Consider the following 18,536-nt stretch of genomic DNA (forward strand, 5'->3'; position numbering starts at 1 on the left):
ACCCAAGCTGAGAGGGGTTAACATGCAAGGATCAGCACTGAACTTTGAAGTTTTCTGGTCTTCATTTTTCCTAATTAAGGCAAGATTTAATAACCAAACCACTGTACAAACTATGTACTTAAACTCTAGGTTTGTTTCTAATTTTGTTGGGAATTCTTAGATTCCAAAGAATCAGTACCCCCTGGGAAGTTCACCCTGTAAGGTGGATTGATTTTCTTTTTTTTACTTTCTCATAGGTACAAAGACTGAATGTCCTGCTTTTCATCTTTTCTCCTTTGCAATTAGTTCTTTTGTATACTTTCTAAATAACTCTCAAGCAAAACAAGAAAAGTAAAGATGCATGATTACTACAACATTGATTTAGTCAAGCAGCTCCAGCAAACATTTTTTGGAAGATTATGTAGTAAATGAAGATAAAAGTATTTAATTACTTGCATATCTTCATTTTAGAGCAGGGAATGGCATCACATTTGTTGTAGAAACATTTGCCCCTGAGAAGCCTATCTAGATACTGCTGTACTTTGTTTAATGGGGCTGGTCCCTTTTTTCTTTCTTTCCACTCAGAAAAATGTGTTACTCTACAGGGAAACAGGCATAGTTCAACTCTCTATCTGATATGAGCCATAGCAAATCCTTCTCTTTCTCTATCACTGGTATTTTTATATTGCCATATAGATAACAAACTTCTGTGTTACTGCTAAATTTACAGAGAAGTTGATTTGATAAAAGCTGGTTAAAATTTCTTCAGATGATCAATACTTTTTTAATAAAAACAGGATAAATTTGATCACTTGATTTACTTCAAATGAATTATATATTTACTCCACACAAAATTCCATTGTGAGTAAGCCCAAACTATGATTCAGCAGATGAATTGAATGATCTCTGAAACTGGAAATGGCAAATAAAAAAAAGTTGGATTGGAGAAATACAGTATTTGTAAGACATCATTCAGTGTTCAGCAGGAAAGCATTTGTAATCTAAACTTAAAAGATTCTTTGATCCCTATTTCACTGAATTGTATTTTTATTGATGCCAGCAAGCATAAACCAATCTTGTACCACATTTCAGAAAAATTAAAATGAAGATCCATGCACATGTGTACAAACTATGCATAAGCAAGGTACTCATGCAAGAACTTGTTCTCATCTACCACACGACCTCAGGATCTAAGCTATTATTTTTCAACGTGTATATTCATTAAAAATTACTTTCTTTGGGAACTCACCTTATTCATGTGGATCTGTTGCTGGTACTGTTTCTGCTTCTCCAGAAACTGTTGATGTTGCTGTTGGATGACCAGCTGGGCCAAAGTGCTCTGAGGAAGAGGAGCTGACTGGGTTCGATTCAGAGGCCTGTGACGAGGCAGTTTGTGAGCAGCTCTTATGCCAGGTGAGACTCTTTCTTTTGCTGCCAAAGGAGATTGGGGATGAAGAGGAACCGCTCCTGCAAAACCATGACATTTTACTCCAGTGTGAAGAAAAATAAACTACTAGTTCTAATAGAATAGAAATCTCTCAGTAAGAAAAGGGGTGTTTGCTGCAGAACTTTGCATCAATGCTGATGCAGTGGGATGTGTACCACACGCCTAGCTATGCTAGGAAGTTCAGCAGCAGCAAAAGAATGTGATGAAGTAATCATTTTCTCTTTACTGTAATCACAGAATCCTTTGAGGCTAATGGAGCAGAAACACTGAAGTGGGAAAACAAACATGCTATCCTTTTTTTTCTCCCACCCTTCCTCTAACATCTAGAATAAAAATGTCATTAAAAACATCTAAAATGATTATTGTGTTGAAACTTTGATCATTACCAGTTACAAGAAGTTTCTGTTGTCTCATCTGTTCTTTCAGTAACAGATGTTGCAAGAGAGCCTGGTGGCTGCTATTTGGTTTTCCCTCCAAAGCAACATGAGGATGACTTGAAGATGGGGGAATATTCCCCCCATACTGTCCAGCCAAGGCCACTCCTGGTCTGAGTGTCTGGGTCTCTCCCTTCTGCTTTTCTTTGAACGATGATGAAGCCTGTCAAGACACAATGACACTGGTAACTGCTTTTCACTGTCTTGGCCTTTATTATCTCCACTTGATGGTCTTATATACACTTTTTGAATACAGAAGAAAGAGTTAAAATTTTTCTCTTGCACTTTGACTGTGAGATAAAAAGGGAGGAGGAACAAGCACTGCAAGAAACAGCAACTAAGAAACTAGGCAACTAACTTTTTGGGCACATGCTTACTTTATATTCTGCCACTACCTTTCCCTGAAGAATAAATACCAAAGTAAACTTTACATCCAGTTTGCAACTACTTCTTCTAGTAAGAGAAAAAGACAATATTTGCATAAATCAACCCTTTTGTTTTTTCAAATGCCAAAAGTAATGTTTGAGGCCAGCTGACTACATCAAAAAGCTCACATCACTTGAGTGAGAAAATTAAATATATTTTCATTTCCTTTTTTAATGTTCTAAAATTACTTTGAAATTAGATTTTATTTTATTTTATTGTTTGTGAAATAGCTATGAAATTTTTGACAATATGATCTGGAAAAGTAACCACTACTTTTCATGATCAATTCAAATTTTCCATCCCTTAAAAACAATCATTTGCTTATAAATATCTCATGAAAGACTTCTAGAGAAATGATTTAAAGCCTACACAATTTTCCTTTCAAAGTTCTATGCTGATTTTAAATGCTGCACTGTAACAATATGCTATTGGTTAAGGGTACTAAAAAAAGCCATTAAATGGCAAGAAACTTTAACCTGAAACTACATTTAGCACTGGAATTGTGCAGTACTTATTACAAACCATAGTAGACTGTTTAGATACATATATTTTTTTGCATACTGGAAATCTAGAATTTTTATAGAAGTTACCAATTCATTTTCTGTCGAATATGAATTACTAAAATTTCTTCAAAATATATACAGTGGTGTATAGAACTAACATATTATTATTATGATTTTTGCAGAAATCAAGGAGGCTAAGTTTTGCCTAGTATAAAAATTAGAAGTTCTTTTACTGAGCCTCAGATTTTACTTGTAGATTCCTGTAAATTTGGCTAATCTAAAGATCCTTTAACATCCATCAACATGATTTCAATACATGCTGTATCTCTTTTCTCATACATTGCACACCCTAATTTAACACTTAACTCTAAATAGACTTGATTGCTGCAGATTGAACAAAGGATATATGAATGTAACCAGTCATTAAATGTTGTTTACATATCTACAAATGTAATTTATATGATCAAAGAAAAACAAACTTAGCTGGAGGAATGCTAGATTCTTCCTCTGCTATGCTTCAGCCCAGCTTAGATTTCCACTGGCATCTCATTATAGAATGTTACAGGTGCTGTGGTTTACAAGGTAGGAGGGATTATACAATTTGAACTTTTATACTAAATGGTCTCCTTCAAGAACTTTTTATCATATCTGAAGTTTGTTATCATACTTACAGATATAACTGCAATACATATAGCCCATACTTAGCTAAACTTCACATCAGCTCTTATTTCAGATTAAGAATAATAATTGCTTTCAAGTTGTTCCCTTAAAATTTTAGATGCTGCCCAGTGCAAAGAAAGGTCTGGCACCTACTCTGGTTTGCTTATGCTCCAAAATGCTAAAAAAGGAGAAAAGGCAGAAAGTAGGTTTTCTCAGAAAAAAAGTAGGAAGAAAAAGTGTGGGGGGGAGGGGGGAACGGGGGGAAGTAGGAGGAAAAAAAAGGTAGGAGAAAAAGTAGAAAGGCTTAAGATTGATCACTTACGCTGATTTGAGATTGTACAGCTGGAAGTCCCAAGGTAATGTTGGGCAAAGAAGGAGACGTGTACAGACTCAACAAGTTCACTGATTCATCCTGTATCAAAAGGCGTTGCTGTGAAACCAGATGCTGGAATAAAGAGGAAAAACAATATACATATAACCTCCAAGCTCTTTTTTAATCTTGGCAACTTTATGCCTATTATGCTGCTATATTTAAACCCAGTTATGTGCCGTGGATTGACTTGCACCACAACGGGGTTGCAGATAATAGGTACTGTCCTTGTTAAGAAAGTACTGATATTCTCTTTCTTGAGAAAACATCTGAAATACACCTAAGATTATGTATTGGCTAATAAGTCAAATTTCTACTCAAACCTAAATACTTGAGGATTCCTAGCCCATCTCTTCTCTCATCAACTGCATTTTTACTACTTAAAAGATCATTGGGATTTTAGCCAATGAATTATGGATTACATCTAGACAAATCAAAAGTGTCATGAATATGGATGTATTAAACCTCTACCATAGTTAATAACATTTTTGATGTAAAACATGAAAAATGGCTCCTACCTGGTCTATGCATTTATTTACCCATATTGTGAAGATGTTTCAAGCCCATTATTAATTTCCATTGACGTGGGAATTTGGGGTAGAAGAAAGGCACATTGTCACATTAGCCCTTAAAAATATATATATATACCTTGTCTATCTCTGCATGCACATAAAGAATAGCATTCCATCATTCTCTGATGGTGGAATACCCCCTCACAACTTTCCTAATTCCTTTAAATTTAGAATCTTTAACACTTGTTTCAAATTGTTGTGATATAATTTCTAGGGACATGGAATTGCTGATATAGTTAATTTCAAGTAAAATCAGGAATACTCCAAAGATCACCCTCCATCTTTCCATTTTAGATTCATTGGGAAGAAATATAAAAAATTACATTACTGCAATAGGAATATTTTTAATGCTCTTGTGTTTCTGCTTTAACAGTCATGTTTTTCAACATGTGGTCTAGTATAGTTGCTTGACTTACATTTTCTCTTTAACTCTTGCTTCCCTCCCAGAACTTTAACACAATGAGACCTACAAAGGTCTTATTAGACTTAGGAACTCTGGCATGATATGGTCCCCAAGGGAACAACATCCTTGAAAAAGAATACCCCGTGTAACAGTATGACACAGTGACTGCTTTCTTCCCAAACAAAAAGCATATGGGACTCCAATAATAGACCACCTCCAAGAGGGATACTGCACACTCGGGCTTTGACTAAAGTAAATATAATAACTTGTCAAGCATGTTGTGGGGAGCTGTAGATTTTCCCCTGAACAAACCTGGAATATCAATTAACTCTGTAAAATACTTTGTGCTAATACAATGCAACTACAGACCATCAATGAAAAGCGGTTAAGCACAAAAACACAGGATGTTATTGCAAAACATAACCTTCCTCATACAGTTTGTTTGGAGATATGACCTATCACTGAGACAAAAACAGAAAAGTCTATCTCTGTAATTTTCTTTTGGTACCTAGGGAATGTCAACAGATAGCATACGAAACAAAGACGCTTCACTTGTACGTTACACTAATTCCTAGCTAACAGTGTCTTGCCTTGATAAGATCCACCTTTGACCATGATTAAAGCCAAATAAATCAAGACTATGGAGATAGAACTGAGGAAGATTATGAAGATTTGACTGCAAATGGATGCTGTAGCAAATATAATGTCAAATTTCTATTCATCCACTGCAGTATTTATACAGAGCCACTGCAAAAATGCATTTCCTTTTTGGTTTTCAGAATGTCACTATTACCTCCTGTGATCTGAAGTAACAAATGTAACCATGACAGAGTTTATAACAGCAAAATGTATTCCCACATTAAGATCACGCATGACTGTTAAAGGAGGCAGCACAACTGATAAGTCATGATCCTCAATGGGTTGGATCGAAACCTAAATTATGCCAAAGAGCAACTAATTTATTGCTCTTCCATATGCTTACTCACTGAGTCTATGGATTCTGTTTCCTGATGTGCCTAAAATAGCCTTCCAACATAGTTACCCTCTTTCTTGAAATAGAAGTAACAGCAAATAGTTATCACCAAGATTAGTTAATAAGTTATAATCTACATTTAGTTGTTGTGCTCTATTTTGTTGCCAGGGCCTGCTGAGAAGTGGGAACACCTACTTTATATACACATTTATACATTAGAAGGGGAAGAGGAAATGGTTTGGCTTTAAATACTTGCGACTTGTGGAGATATAATCATAGAATTGCAGAATGGCTTGGGTTGGAAGGGGCCTTAAAGACATCCATTTCCAATCTTCTGCTGGGAGTAGCGTTGCCACCCACAAGATCAGTTTGCCCAGGGCCACATCCAATCTGGCCTTGAGTGCCTCCAGGACACCCACAACTTCTCTGGGCAGCTTGCGTCAGTACCTTACCCCCTTCTGATTAAACACATTCTTCCTAACATCTAGAATAACTCTTCTCTCTTTTATTTTAAAACCATGTAAAAACTCAATCTCAGCCTTGTTTATAAGCTCAAATATGTGTGTATCTGTCATACATGTCATTTATGTCTCCTGTGTAAGGTGATATTCTAGGCAATTTTGCTCTCCAAATAGCAAATGAAAGAGAAATAAAATGACCAGAAGTCCAATGACATCATTATCCCATTACCGTCATTGGCTTTTGACCAGGCTCGCATTCTTAAAATGAATTAGTTCATGTAACTATGGCATATTGTCTCTCTGAACTCAAGGGACATGCTGTGCAGGGATCAGTCCTGCCTGCACCTCTCATGCAAGTAAGATTTAGCACAAGCACAGCAGGTGACCTGAGAGCATATGACACACTACAAGAGACAAACAGCTACTGCGGTGAACCTTGATGCTGCTGGAGAAACCTGGGTCTAATAAAAAAAAAGCACTTTATTTATAAGGGGCAATTAAGATCTTGAGTTTAAATCTCACATAATGAAACCAATGTTTTAACAAATGTTACTGAAAGTACCATTAGGGGAACTGTGATAGTAAAATATTATCTAAGTGCATCATATGCAGTGCACCTTTGTACATTCAAAAATATATAAATGTCTGCCCAACAGACTGTACTCCAGAGGGTAAACCATATAAAAGTCTAATTATTCAAATGGGTACGGCAAAACTACTTTAAAAATTTGTTTCATTACTGATAATGCTCTAATTTTGTCTATGTGCTGGAGTGTAATCATTTATGGTATTGACTCATGCTTTACTGGTAAATGGCTTCGTCATAGCAACCTGGTTTTCCTCAGCAAAAAGTTTTATTTGCTGCCACGAAAACCACAGCTATCCACCCACTCAGATACGAGCACAACACTTACTGCAAATGTCAGACCAATTATTATGAAACAACAGCAATGTGAGTCATTCAGGATTACAGCAAAACAAGTGATACTTTGGGTGATTTTGGAACGCTTAGCCTGTTATTAGAAACTTCAGTACTTTGTGTATCTGATGAAAAATTGATTAGATACATAGAGAGCTGGCAGCTAGTGCTAAACTAGCAAAGAGATATGTAGCAATTTGGTTGCTGTTAAACTACCAAAGAAAATCCCACTGAAATCAAAATGCACTGAAGTTGAGATTTATGGAAAGATGTTTGAGCCCACAGGACCACAGTATTAACAGTCAAGTAACCAGAGAGGTAATGAAATCTCTGACTGTACCCAGAAATGGAAGTCAGTAGTTTCAGCTTCTTAGCCCACATCCAGCAAGCTAAGTGACTGACTCCAGCATACAGAAATCAAATTTAAAAGGAACTTTTTAGTCTCATTTGAAAATTTTGGATTGTGTGGAACTAAAACACATGGATATCTGGCATAGTAATTATGACTGATAAGTTCTATTAACAGAAAATAAAGTTTGGTATAGCCTTTCCAAATCTCCCCAGACAGAATGCCAGTTTGACCGGACTGAATGCTTTTCTGATGTTGGTTCAATGCTGTGGGCAAATGCTCAGAAAATAAAATATGCAAAGTAACACACACTGAATCATTATTTCCTTTGAATTTTGTAGTATTCTCAAGTCAAGACAAAATCCAACTGAATATGACTTCCTGTTTAATACAGCATTAACATCCACATATGACAAATTTCCTAAAAATGTATCATTTAATACAACTGAATTAGGATCTGATTTAATCCAAATGATGGATCTTGCTCTGCATCATTTAAATTTTTTTTTTTTGCAATCACATACAGAGGAGCTATGAGGCAAGACCACATGTTAGCCATCAATGCAATTTTTTTTTTTTTCTTGTTGGTTACGGGCCAGAGAGAGGCTACTAATCAGTGTGCAGAGGTCACCCACCTGCCCTCTGGATCATAGTTCACACACACAATTAATTCATTATGGGGAAAAGTCACTGCTGGAGGTTGAACTGCCCATTCCAGGTTTTTTTGAGGTGAATGTCCTGCCACTGACCTAGAGAAATAGCTCCCTTAGCTAAAACTTTGTTAAATCACGTTTTCTTATGCATTTTTTTTTTTTCTAACATAAACAGTATAAACAAACAATCATTAGAAAATTGTGCCACAAAAATAAAAATTGCTATAGATATAGGCACTGGATACAGAATATTTCTGAATTTCAATCTTTTTAATTGCATTGATTTTTTGTACCTTTAAAAAATTACCATGAAAAGCATGATTTATGCATGATATCTGTGGTAAATGAAGTTTATCACAACTGATTTACCATCTGCGTTCCTGTCATTATAGGCACGTTTGAATGAAACAGAATAATGAGTAGTTAAGATTCCTTTCATGTACAATTTAGCTTCACAGTACAAGAATCAAAAGCTCCTCGCACACTGGTTATGTTGGTAAGAACTACACAGATAAGGAAATTGAGGTGCACTAAAATATAAGGCAGATGTGAAAAAGGACTTAGTCACCTAAGTCTGACAATGTATTCAAATAAATTTACTCCGACAGCATCTGAACCTGGGAATGCCTCATTTCCTACATGTTAGTCACCGATGATGAAGTCGCTGTTTTGCTTGCAGAAATTCTTCATTAGTGTTCAGCATTGTGCACTTCTTCAAATTATCCTGAAAGGTAAGCCAGATCCCTATTTCCTCCCACCCACAGCAATCTGAGATCCTGAAATATAGGTGAAGCTTTGCTTTTCTGTGTCATCTGGTAAGAGGGCTGTAGTGACACTGTGACATCACAGTGACTGTTCATTCCATGTAAACTTTTTTTGTCTCATTAGTTCTTTATGCCCTTTCTCCCCAGTTTATTTCCAAATGTCCTTCAACATAGATGCTTTCAAGTTTCTTCCATAGCTTCCTCCAACTGTTGTGGTAGCACCACTGCTGCTTTTGTAACCAGAATCTCTTCATATGCTGGTCTCCTTTGTAGAATGTGTATCTCATTCATAACATACTCTGCTGTCAGCATGCAGTGTTCTGAGATCCCCAACAATTGTAACTGCTGCAGTAATTCTGCTTGTAGGTATAATCAAAGTGAAGTTTCAAATCTTTCCAGTCTGGAAGCAACTATTTACCCAAGCAAGAGAAAGAGTCTTACCTCAGCTTGAATGCTAGATGGTAAAACCGAGGTTTCACTTTCTGTTATACTGCTGGTCGGACCATTGCTTGGGGAACTGGGACCTGATCCAGGGGAGCTGCTACTGACTGAGGATTCTAAAAAATAGAAGAATCATACATCAATTCATAGTTTGCATCAGAAGGACAACATAGAACTTCAATTAATTGTATATACTGTATGGCACAGGGTGGGATTCTTGGCTGTTGAAAAGTATCTACCGGTTATGAATGAGCTATTTACTTACATTGAAGAGTTCTATTTCACTCTCAGTTTCTTTTGTTTTTCTTTTTACAGTGCTAATGAGGAAATATATTCTTGGTCTTTTCCCTTCTGATCTCTCTGCTTCACAAGGAGTGATTTAAATTATATACTTTCACAAAAATGGTACGATAATTAGTATCAGGTAGAGATATGACTTGCAAAAAGTAAAAAAAAAAAAAAAAAAAAGATAACCTTTCTTTATAATTATATAGAATCCTGCCTCTGTAGAAGATCAAAATGACAGAGATAGAAGGCTTACAAAGTCACAATAATGTGTCATCAATTCCTACTGCCTATCAATGGCCTACTGCCATTCTCTGACTAGAGAAATAGTGCTGGGCATGCCCGTGGCAGTCAAATCTTTACATATGCAAGTACCATGACATGACAGAATATACACCATTTTCACTGCATCTTTAGTACAGGTATAAAAGAATATTGGCAGTATACAAAAATCTTAAAATAGCATTTTAAAGTCTGTATGTTACATTGATTTAAAATGTCCTTAGTTCTGTTTAACAGAAAGGGCTGTGTATTGTATTGAGTTATAATTCTTTACTGAGATAAACGAAAGTTCTGCACACGGTAATAACTAACAAGGTTAAAGATGAAAGAGTGTGGCATTAGCAGAGACAAGACTGTTTCATGTGATAAATTTCAAATGCAAATCTCCAAGAAATTGAAATAATAAGTATCTAAATGTGGTAATAAATACGCTATGGTCACTTTCTCTTTCTCAGTTCATTTCCAAAAATACGTCCTCACTTGACCAATGGTAAGAGGAGATTTCCCGACTTCCTGGCATTATCTTGGATGTACTGTTGTTTCCTGTTAGAACTGATTTCAATTTATTGAAGTGAATCAGTGCCCAGCTATAATAGCTGGTCAGGTAGGACTCCTGCATTATTTTCTCACAAGTTTTCATAGAGCACTACAAAACCAGTATTTTTTTTCCTGTTTTGAATAACTATAATAGCACTTTTATATTAATAAGCATTTTCAGTTAAAAGAGATTTTAAAATAAAGGCAAAAAAAAAAAAAAGGCTTCAGCTGAAAGTTTGATTAGGGAAGCTTCGGATATGAAAGCTGCAAAATGTCCAATATTAACAGATATTAATAACTAAAGTGGTGATCTGTAATGCTCAGATTTATTGCCAGAACCAGATCCCCTTCCCTTCCCTACCCTTCCCTTCATTTCCCTTCCCTTCCCTTGATACATTCACATGTGTCTCAGTTTTACACCTGGTAAGCTGTGAAAAATTGTCATGAGAATTGCATTGATGAGAACACCAAAATGAATTCATTCGTTTTATACTTCTATCTTGTTGTGACATAATTCTGATATTCCAAATAAATTCAGACAAATATGACAGTTTAACAATTCACTGTACAAACATATGTAATATTACTTAAATAAGCAACAAAGGTACTCAATACAAATGTAAAGTCAAAGCAAGAAATATTGAATGCTGTAAATGTTCTTTTTTTCATATCAATGGATAGGGCAACACGCTGGTCCTCAGCACTGAAATGAGAGGATTTCAAACTGTTTGGAAGCTGTGGTGTGATTCAACAAAATAATATACATGGCAGAAGTTACAACTCCACAATGACAAGCAGGTGGAAGAAAGTCTTAGAATCAGTTCAGCCCTTCACTCTTTTTAGTTCAAGGGCAGAAATTATACTGAAAGAAAAACTACTTGAAAACAAAATTTTATTTGCATTTTTTCCCTTTAATCTCTTTATACTGAGAATGCTGTATTTTTACATGCTAGAAGTTCCCCTTTAATTACCAAGAATTCTATCAGCTGTGGTCAAGTATATGCTACTATTAAAACATTTCAACTTTTCCTGCTGAAAAGAACAGCTTAATGATCCCTACTCTTCTTTGCTTATTTCATTACTTATACCACCAATAATTTATCATTTATTTGTTCTACTACGGACTGCTATAAAGCATGAGTTTTGAAACAGATTGCAAATAATGGCTTTCAAATGGACAATAACTATTTAGTAAGTCGTAGAAAGCCGAAGATTACTTACTCATGCACAACAATCTTGAATATTGTTTTCATTTCAGCAACAGAAAAACAAACAAGTAAACAAAAAAAATCCAACATACTATCTTAGGAAACATTTTATTCATGTCTGCAAGTAGTTGCAGTGAAGTCAGAATTTCTCCATTCTCCATTACCTGTCACTTCAAAGAGTCGCTTCTTGAACGAGCTAACAACATTTCCATCCTTCCTCCTCAGTAAAGGACTGCTTCTCCTTTCTGTTACCTTTTGTTTTAACCTTGAGCGTACCTTCAAATTGGGCTCTGAAGCTGGAAATGAAAAGAATAAAACAAATGTTTTTAAGACAAATTATTGCTTTGCCCAGATACCACTGGCATTCCCTACAGGACCTCATCTGATCCAAGTAGAGCTCAGAAGCAGTGATTTTACTGCCCATCATCACCATTCATTCTGCTTCTCCTCATACAACTCTATCGTAGACTACAGACTAGGAATGAGAGGAAGGGCACTGAAAAGTTTTGAATGCCAATACTCTTACTACTTTCAACTTCACCTCCATTTTACCTTCCAAATCCTCTTCCAAAGTAACAACTTCAAAATGAACTTGCATTGATGAGAATGACTCTGTTCCCCACCTGTCTTAACTCTAGCAGTAAGCAGCATAAAGGAGAAAACAGTATTTTTATGCTATTTCCTTAACATTAAAGTGAAGTACAGTTTTTAAAATTGCAAAGTATATATTTAACATATAGTTTATAAAGTTAATGTTGGTTTGTTCTTTTCTCTGCCTCTAAACATTTCTGTTTCCTTATATAGTCTTATTCATGGGGCAGATACGAAGCTATTAGAGCAAAATATTTCAGAGGATATGCAAGAGTTAGAAATGAATTTTAGTTGTAATTCACTGAGTTAAATTCTTTTTCTCCCTAAGGAACTAACCACTATGTTTTTCTCTCATCCCATTTCAAATCTAAAGTTACCTGTTAATTACCATTAATATTGGTATTAATAATAGATGAATGAAATTTGAATTCTACATCATTTTTATCTCTCTTGAAGGTGAACACTTGGATGGAAATACAGCTTGGAACCTGGAACCTTATAACTGGATTACGGTCTGATGACAGAAATAGAAAATAGCCTCCACTGGTGCCTTTTGATTTCTCTTAGAAATATAACTTATGACAAGACTTGCTGGCAGAACATTTCTTGGTCAGCAATTTTAGGCCCAGATCTTCAATGTTTTTTCAGTAACACACCAAACAACTAGATTTATTACAGTGTCCTAAGTTTACACAGAAAAATATATGCTCTGAAAATGAAGAAGCAGGATTGATTCCCAGAAAACCTAGGATTATGTTTAATGCACCTTGGGCAAGTTCCACCTTTGTTTTCCATTTGGACACAATCTTTTCATGCTAAGGTCAGAGATGAAGCTCTACTTTGTTTTTTATTCTGTGATATTTTACCTTGATGCTGCATTAACTCATTTATCTGTTCTTATATGTAAACCCTCTATCAAGCAGACTACTAAGAGCTAGTGAAAGATAACCGTGGAACAGAATTTGTTTTTATTTCTCCTGGAACTGAAGCTTGGCTAAGCAATATCTCAAAACAGAGAAAACTGGAAACTGGGATCAATTCTCCCTCCTGCATACAGACCTAAACAAAGCTCCAAAGGAGCATGAGTTAGCACAAAAAAAATAAATGTATGTTTCATTCAGTTCAGCATTTTTCCATTTGTCAGTTTAGTGAAGGAACTCAATCTTATTCTTCTAACTCCAAACTTGCCCAGCAAGTAATATCACACATTTGTTTCCTGTTGTCCCACTTGCTCCCAAGGAACAGCGATGTTAGAAATGTTCATGTGAGAGCAAAGGAACTTCACCTCTGCCTGAGTGCTGCTGTGACCAGCTGTACCCTTTCTCCCTTCATCACATACTCTGACACCCTTGTCAAACTCCCCCTTTAAGCATCCTATGTCTTGAGTACATTTCAAAGACATATGAGCTAACAAAACACTGGAAATCTTTAATGATAAAAAATATTAAAAAGAATTTTCAGTTTTACCTGTTACTATCATAATTAAGATAAACGGTTCTACTGACAGAGATGACTTGTTTGCTAAGGTACCTCTTGGTATGAAACTGAAAATACAGTAATAGGATAAGATTATACTACACACTGTCATCACAGAGATTTTTGGGTACAATGACATTCAGAAGAAAAGGTGCTGACTCAGTTTGCACTTATGGTTATTTCCATTTATACTGCTCCATACTCTTTAAATTCAGAAAATATTTCCATGCCCAAAACAGACTGTCATGATACAAATCCTCTGCAACATTTACTACCACAGCGTTTACTTCCACATGAATGTTTCATGCTCACAGTGATTGTCTTTCTATTTTTTACCATATTCCCATCATAATTCTGCATGTGAATCAATCACAGAAACAGAGAAAGCATAATTTGTTGTCGATGTCTGAATTTATGAGCTAGCTGAGAAGACACTCATTGTACAGAAGATGAAGTATCATTTTTAAGTAGAAACCACCAATTTTAAAGTGAAAAAGCACAGGGAAGATTGGCTTCTAAATCATAAAATAAACTTCCCAACAAAAGATAATGCCAATGTTCGAGAACTGTTGGCTTCCATGACTGCTTTCTTGAATGCCTGCCATGACAGACCTCTAAGACGGTACTAGCTAGGACTTGATGGCTGGCAATAAGAATTCGTATTTCAGTGCACTAAATAAATTTAACCAGTTTGAGAAAGTCTGTTCCAGAGGACAAAGTGCATAACTGGAAAGCGTTTTTTTTTTTTTTTTTTTTATCTGTCAAGGTTGGAAGGGACCTCAAGGATCATCAAGCTCCAACCCCCCTGCCTCAGGCAGGACCACCAACCTCCATATCTAAGACCAGGCTGCCCGGGCCCCATTCAACCTGGCCTTGAATGCCTCCAGGGTTGGGGCATCCACAACCTCTCTGGGCAGCCTTGGTAAAGAACTACCCCCTGATATCCAAACTAAATCTTCCCTCCTTCAACGTAAAACCATTTCCCTTTGTCCTGCCATTATCTACCCCTGTAAAGAGTTGGCTCCCCTCCTGTTCGTAGGCTCTCTTTAGGAACTGGAAGGCTGCAATGACATCACCCTACAGACGTCTTTTCTCCAAACTGAACAAGCCCAGCCCCCTCAGCCTGTCTTCTTAGGGGAGGTACTCCAGCCCTCTGATCTTTGTGGCCCTCCACCTTCTCCAACAGCTCCCCGTCTTTCTTGTACTGGGAGCCCCAAACCTGGACACAGTACTCAGATGGGGCCTCATGGGGACAGAGTAGAGAGGGACAATCACCTCCCTCTCCCTGCTGGCCACCTGTCTTCTGATGGAGCCCAGGATATCATTTGCCTTCCAAGCTGTACACTGCTGGCTCCTGTTAAGTTTTTCATCCACCAACACGAACACCACTCCACTGAAACTGAAGCACAATTATTGCTGGCTTCAAGAAGTCTGGATGGCTACAGCAATCTTATATTCTTCAGTGCACTCCTACATGAAGGCAATAATAACAAACCTACAATGGTCAACACTCCTCTGAGAGTCAGAAATGCAAAAATAAGTATTTTAAGCTTCAAAGATACAGCTGTAGATTAAAATTATAAATACACACATACATGCTTAATGTTCATTTACTGGCCCAAAGCTTATATGAGAATACCTTTGAATGATTCTAATCCTTTAAATTCTGGAATGCAAATAAGTGAACAAAGTAAAAAATAATTTTTTTTAAAAAACAATTTTTGTTAATTTGTAACCTGAATATTTGCATGGAACTTGAATAGCCTTGGTTGTGAATGCGGAAGAATTATAGTAATCAATCTGCCTTATGCTTTAGACGAGTATTTGGTTTGATACTTCAACTCATAGTTCTTAGAACTGGTCTTCAGAGAGACATTGCTTTAAATAACTGTTTTGCAATAGCCACCCCACAAGTATTTCTACTGCACATTATTCAAACCTTTGCTCAGTATAATTAATCCAGTAGCAAATCTGACTATGCTCATCACTGAAAATCTCTGTCAGTGTGGAACAGGAGTGTCACTTGGGGAGAGAGTGCCAAATAACTCCTGAGGCTTAAACTTTACTCATCAGCTTGCTGCAGAACAGGTTCCTCAGGCAAGTACAAACTCTTAAGAATTAACCTTCTTTTTTCATCCATTAATATCACAAAGTCATTGAAAAATCCTTCATGAAGTCTATGACTTTATGCAGCCGTTAATGCACATGGCTACCTTTCTGCACACCAAGCATCCCACTAAGGTCCAATACTTAAGATTAAATTAATTCTACCTGATAAAGGATAAGCCCTATATCTCATCTTCCTGAGGTAATAGGACTTCTCTAAACTGCTGAAGGTGCTGAATGCAGTGAGGTTTGCTGTGTTAGATTTCTTCAACTACAGGGAGCTGAAGCATCTGACTAAGGAGCCAGAGTGCATGAAATGAGAGAAAAGGAGCACATGGCTGAGATCATGGCAGATGATGAAAACAGGGCTGCACTTTTTCATGGCAGTAGGATGATAGATTGGTCTATTCACCTAAAGCCAGTATATATCTGATATTGGCTGGATTGGTCATTATTAGCTGAGCCTCTTCAGTCTGCAAATCTTTGTGCTTCTACACAATTTAGCACTTTGGGACAAGCAATAATTTGTTCCCACATGGAAAATGGGAAAATATATTATTTGAAAGTGTTTCATAGGAAAGAAAACATATAGTGATTTTCTTCAAAGGTCATCAAAGTCCACGTTATTTATTTTGATGGGAATCAGTTGGTATTCATTTGAATGATTCACTCAAATGGATTTTAAGAAAGATGAACCTGAGAATGACTCTGTTTATGCAACTGTGCAGGCTAATTTGGAATAATGAGTGCTACAGTAATACGGCTTATTCAGAGTGTCAGCGCTATTGCCTTAATGCCTCTTTTTAGTGCTTGCTATTACTCTTTAAATGACTGTAAGGGAACAACAACAGAAGATCTTATAAGCAATCCAAGAATCAGTTACCTAACTCCCTGTTAGGACTTACAGTTATCTCAACAGAACAGAAAACACTGATAACTCTTCTTAGGTGAACACAAAAGATAGCATCTTGTGATTTTTCTCATCTTTTATGGTGGCTTTATCTACTGAGAAAGAAGTAACTAACTGCACTGTTAAATCAGAAAATACACAGACTTTCATATGGATGTATACTAATTTCATTACAACAACTATCATTGTTCAGGGGAAAGTATTCTCTCCTGAGGAACATGACATTGAAACACAAGCATTACAGATATGAAAATGATTCATGAAGTCATTACATCACATACTCCACTTTGCTTAATACTAGCAATTTGCAGATACTAGCATTAAAGAATACAGCCTGGGGCAAAGTTGCTCCCAAATGAGCTGAGGTTTTATTTTTTGACAGAGCTTTGTTTCAATCTGTTTCTTTTTATTAAACACACAGATATTTAAGAAGAAGGGATAAAAATCCATTCTATGCATGGAGAGAGGGCATATATATGAAGGGAATGTGAAAGATAATAATGCACTACTTTCTAATGGTTTCAGGAACACAGTACTACTTTTGTATCAGAAAAGTGTGTGCCAACTCCAAATCAGCATTTAATGAACCCAGGCAGGAAATGGGGGATGGGAGAGAGTGCATAGTGAGCAGGTCCTCATCTCCAGTAGAAAGCCATATATAGGAAACCTGAAGAACAGAAAGTGAGCTTTTGTCCAGGCTTCCAAAAGCTCTAAAGTGAAAGCATTTCCTTTTCTTAGCTGGTAGGCTGGCTTAAAAAAGCTGTGGGGCAGCTGAGGTAACTGATACTAAATTTGGCTACAAAGATTCCTATAACAGCAGAATCAGCAGCAAAATTCACATTTTACTTGAGAAATATAAATCATTCCCTGTTGCTCAGGCTCCAACTGTTATCACTAAGATCATTTTGAAACAATAACACATACTTCTCTAAAGTATTTAAGCCAATAGAAAAAAACATGAAACAAAGACTTCATGATTATGAGGTAATTCTATCTCTTCATTGCTATTCTCTATTTCTGTATTTGTCCTCTTTTTTCCCCACTGAGGTTGTTATTTTTTGTGTTATTCTAGTAGAGATTCATGCACAGACAAACTTTATGTGCTTTCCAACACACAACCATGACAAGACTGAGAAAGCTCAAAGTGTAAATTACAGGACAAATAGAATATGTATGGGTATCGATCTTTGGAGTTACAAGAGAAAATGATGAGATGACACTGGTTAGGCATGATAGTATTATTGCTTGCATGCCAGTGGCTAACCTCTGTCAAGTTTATTTCTTGTACTATGACAAATGAGAATTTCCTAGAAGACACTGAATGTGGATTGTTATATAAATCTAAGGTATATAAGGTGACTTCCCTTGAAGCAGGAGGAGTAGAATGGAAGAAAACATATTGTGAAAATATGTTCATTTTGTAGGTTCATTGCATAGCACAGGTTTCCTTGTCTATGCTGTGGGCTTCCCTTCACCATGGCAATACACTTAAGAAAGTAGCCTGCATGTCCATGCCATGCCAGGATCTGGAGTTCAAAGAAAACATCAAATCCCCTCTGCTGTTTTTGATGAAAACAATCAGAAGAGGCATATGTAAGTTTCCAAGATCTTAGCCTGAGAGCAAGGTGTTGAGGAGAACTTTCCCAGTTTCCCAATCAGTGAGGCAGGCAGTGTATTCCTAATGCCACCAGAAAGGATAAATGAGGAGATAGTCTGGGCTTCCTTATTAAAATATGAATGCAGGTGGAAAGCTAGAAATGCAAAGAACAGAGATCAGGGACCAAAGC

At 36.5% G+C, this 18,536-nt stretch overlaps 1 protein-coding gene and 1 long non-coding RNA gene across 23 annotated transcripts in view; one reads left to right on the forward strand and one right to left on the reverse strand.

Annotated features, from left to right (window-relative positions):
- HDAC9 (histone deacetylase 9) overlaps positions 1–18,536 on the reverse strand; it is a 442,393-nt gene that overhangs the window by 186,027 nt on the left and 237,830 nt on the right. For all 22 annotated transcript variants that reach the window (XM_090142709.1, XM_090142714.1, XM_031590074.2 and 19 more), the window contains 5 exons: positions 11,831–11,962; positions 9,355–9,470; positions 3,772–3,894; positions 1,813–2,023; positions 1,229–1,446 (listed from right to left, as the gene is read on the reverse strand). In XM_090142709.1, coding sequence (XP_089998835.1) covers positions 1,229–1,446; positions 1,813–2,023; positions 3,772–3,894; positions 9,355–9,470; positions 11,831–11,962 — 800 coding nt within the window. The remainder of the gene's footprint in view (positions 1–1,228; positions 1,447–1,812; positions 2,024–3,771; positions 3,895–9,354; positions 9,471–11,830; positions 11,963–18,536) is intronic.
- Positions 9,478–13,554, forward strand: LOC149917500 (uncharacterized). The gene is made up of 3 exons (XR_016467761.1): positions 9,478–9,759; positions 10,377–10,525; positions 12,714–13,554. It is a non-coding gene; the product is annotated as an uncharacterized LOC149917500 (long non-coding RNA).

The sequence above is a fragment of the Phasianus colchicus genome, chromosome 6, assembly GCF_987193195.1.
Source record: "Phasianus colchicus chromosome 6, bPhaCol1.hap1.1, whole genome shotgun sequence".
NCBI lineage: Eukaryota > Metazoa > Chordata > Aves > Galliformes > Phasianidae > Phasianus > Phasianus colchicus.